Here is a 3,600-nt window from a genome sequence, read left to right on the forward strand (position 1 = left end):
GTTTTTTGTTTTTTTATTATCAATCAAATATCAAAAAAATTGAAAAAAAACAAACAAAATTCATTTCATCTGAATATTTATAATAGGCTATATGAATAAAACACATTTGTAATCATATACAGATATGGTTGTAATCGAAAATAAATAAAACACAACTTATATATATATATATATATATATATATATATATATATATATATATATACACACACACACACACACACACACACGTGCAAACACACCAAACCGGTAGGTGAAACCATAGACCAATTACGTAGGAGTTTCAATAATTATCCTTAGGCCCTGTTTGTTTAGGTCTTAATGCTTCTTAAAAAGAGATACGTCTGAATTTATAAAATTCAGATCATTTGGTAGCAACTTAATTTATTATCTGAATTCCAAAAAGAGATCTGACCGAATCAGATGTAAACCCATGTCTGAATTTTTTTTGTTTGACACGCTTCCTAATATGCCCCGACCTAAACACGCGTTCCCTCTTCTCCTCCGCAGCACTTGCTTCTTCGGCCGTCTCCAATTCTCCACATCGTTCACATCTCTGACCATCTCCCTCTAGGTCACCTCCATCACCAACCCTTGAACGTCCTCCACCAAGTTCCTCCGTCAACCCTCACACCCTTCTCCGACAAATATGTCGTTGCCGGCTTCGCTTCCTTCGCCAGCGATTCTAATATGCGTTTGTAGGTAATCCTTTTCTTTTCTTTTACTCCTGAAAATCGATTCTTATACATTGATTTGCTCTTTTTTACCCTGAAGTCGATTATCAGCAGGCCATGATTCATATGGTCTGACCACTTTATCAAGATACATCGACTGATTTTAGGGATAATTACTATTTTATTTTATAAATTGGAGTAAATCTAGTTCAAAATCTATGATGGATGAATTTTTGTTGAAGGAATGCCTATATGTAAAGCATTTGCACAGAATAACAACAACGCAAAATCTATGGTGTTCATGTCAAGTAGTTTGATGAGGTTTGTGTGGATAAACACAAATTAGGAAGGTTATGAAGTTTTCTTTTAATGATGTTTTGTTAACACTTGATACTTCTTTTATACATGATACATTAAGGTTGGATGTTATAAGCTTTCTAGATCATGCCTTTCTTCTTTGTTTTAATACCCCATGTGTTGTTGAGTGGTATGTTTTGTAATGCAACTTACGATGAACATTTGATTTTGAATGAGATACAAACAATTTTTTATACATGGAGTGTTAATAAATTATTTTTTTATTGGATTTTCAGGTGAAACAGATGAAGATTTTGCAAGCTTATTTTTCTGAAGTTGTCAAAGTTGGTTGTCATTTATTTCTAAACATTAGCTCGATACAGATATATTGAAGACTTAAAGCTCAAATTAAAGTATGCCCAATCTTAAAAGACCAAAGCTCATAACTCATGGAAAAATTTTTGACCTTCAATGTCAAATATGTTGTATTTTAGCTTTGAAACCCTTGGAACATAAAAAAAAAAAAAAAAAAAAAAAAAAAAAAAAAAAAAAAAGTGACTGTTATTTTTGTAAATTGATCTCAATAGATCATTAGAGAGTAATGAAAATAAATTTTGATTTATATTAATTTGGATTTTGTATGGTGTTTAACTTTTTTTATTATTATTCAACCTCACTGTGGTGTTCACCCTTTACACACCCCACAACCTAACACCTCTCAAATGTATGAATGTTTTTCAATATAAATCTTACATAAATAAAATTTAATCCATATAAACAGATACTAATCCTCGTTAAGTTAGAACAATGTCTAAAACCTCTCTGTCCGTTACCAACTACAATTCATAATCCAATACAAAATAAATGTCTAGTTATAAACATCACGGAATTATATCCTTCCATGTTTTCATCAACATAAAAAATATCTCATAACTCTTCAAGCTAAGTTCATCATATCTTACCTCACATACATATCGAAAGAGAAAAACTTAGGCATAAAAAGCCTAATAGAACATGTTCTATAACTTGATAATAGTAATGCATAAAAACAATTATACACATATAATGGGAAAATGACATGGATATCATACGACATATATTAAACGTAAGTGACCAATTTTATAACTTTTTTGTGCACTTTAATGCAATCAACGATAACTAGAGCTGTCAAACAGAATTTCAATTCGTCAACTGTGAACCCAGGCAAATACATAAGATGACGTGGAAAATCAAAAATGCCAATACACAAGTTCTATTCTGTTTTTATATAACTTTATATTTTATAAAAAAATACAGGCATTTTAGCTTTTTCTTTATAAGATGACATGGAAAATGCCATTCAAAACCCAAATACAGTTTCCCATGTTACATACAAAACATCAACAAGTTAAATGAGTAATAACGAATATAGATTTAATAAGCTGGCTTTGAAGTGTCATTAGTGTCATCAAGTATGAGTTTGACTCCATTGTTCTTGAGGGAATTGATAACAGCCCAGACCTTTGTTCTGTTCTTAAAATCTTTTTTCTCAAGTTCTTTGTTGACATCTACATGAATGCCTCTTCCTTGACCAGATTCAAGACCTTCTACCTTTAGCCTCATAGCCAACACCTCACCCACAACTGTTGCAGCTTTGGCATTACATGTTCTACCACATTCAAGTGAGGTTTTTATGGATTGTTCAACTGTTGAAGCTGTTGCAACTATTCTGCCATTGTTTCTGTCCACTATGTTTGCAGTAACGTATTTCAATGACATGAATAACCTTAGCACGTATCTCTTTAACACTGTCATACTCAGAGACTGCAGGAACAACCAAGTTCAATTCTTGATTCTCAGTATTCTCCTCAGTTTCTGAAATAGATAAAGAACAGAAGAGAAACGGAATGGAGAGAATGGATAATTGTTCAAAAACACAGAAAGCAAAATGGTGAAAGAAAATCATAATTGGACTTTCATCGAACACATGGCGTGCGTTCAATCGGTTCACTGCCCAGTTGCAATCCAAAAACAGGCATAATCCGATGAAAGTAAATGATCGAATCCAAGATTTAGCGGAACCATATAATGTCACTGCATTCATTAACATATGCAGTTTTACAAATGAACAAAGAAAAATCCATTTCGGAAAAGAGGAGAAGGAAGAACCTGAGTTCAGAAAAGAGACGATTTTATGTTTGGCAAAGCTTATTTAACAGTTATGACCAGTAGACAGCAATTGAACTGATACAACATTGCAGTGACAGCAGGCAACAAACACATATGATTTCGACTTTACTGAAATCGGGGGGGGGGGAATATAATCGAGAACAGTCAAAATGGAGTTTGAACGAAAACAGTAGAAATTGAACACATACATCTAAATTTAGCAGACATCATACAGATTTCGATTTCAACTGAAATCAGGGGAAAAAGGAAAATCGAGAGCAGCAAAATGCAGTTGAACGAAAGCAGAAAAAGATGAAGAAAATCGTACCTGAATCGTATCTGTTGTGTGCGACGGTCTCCGGTGTTGTGGGTGCGACGGTATCCGATGATGGAAGTCGGCGGCGAGCAATCGACGGCAAGGAATCGGAAATCGCCTGAGGAGGCAACGAGAGAAAATGGAGGCTGCGTTTTTTCTTGTCTG

The 3,600-nt window shown here is 33.7% G+C and overlaps 1 protein-coding gene across 3 annotated transcripts; it reads right to left on the reverse strand.

The window, feature by feature from the left end:
- Positions 1-2,136: 2,136 nt before the first annotated feature.
- Positions 2,137-3,600, reverse strand: LOC145032390 (Ribosomal L18p/L5e family protein). Of its 3 annotated transcripts, none has more exons than XM_078981173.1 (2): positions 3,448-3,600; positions 2,137-2,774 (listed from the first exon to the last, which is right to left on the reverse strand). In XM_078981173.1, exon 2 carries the CDS (start codon positions 2,763-2,765, stop codon positions 2,385-2,387), a length of 381 nt encoding a protein of 126 aa, XP_078837299.1. In that variant the 5' UTR covers positions 2,766-2,774; positions 3,448-3,600; the 3' UTR covers positions 2,137-2,384. The 3 variants fall into 3 exon arrangements, 2 of the variants coding, with proteins under 2 accessions (XP_078837299.1, XP_078837298.1); XM_078981172.1 differs by having other exon boundaries at positions 2,137-2,825; XR_013677124.1 differs by lacking the exon at positions 2,137-2,774 and adding an exon at positions 2,832-3,248.

The sequence above is a fragment of the Lactuca saligna genome, chromosome 2 (assembly GCF_052625555.1).
Source record: "Lactuca saligna cultivar CGN05327 chromosome 2, ASM5262555v1, whole genome shotgun sequence".
Taxonomy (NCBI): domain Eukaryota; kingdom Viridiplantae; phylum Streptophyta; class Magnoliopsida; order Asterales; family Asteraceae; genus Lactuca; species Lactuca saligna.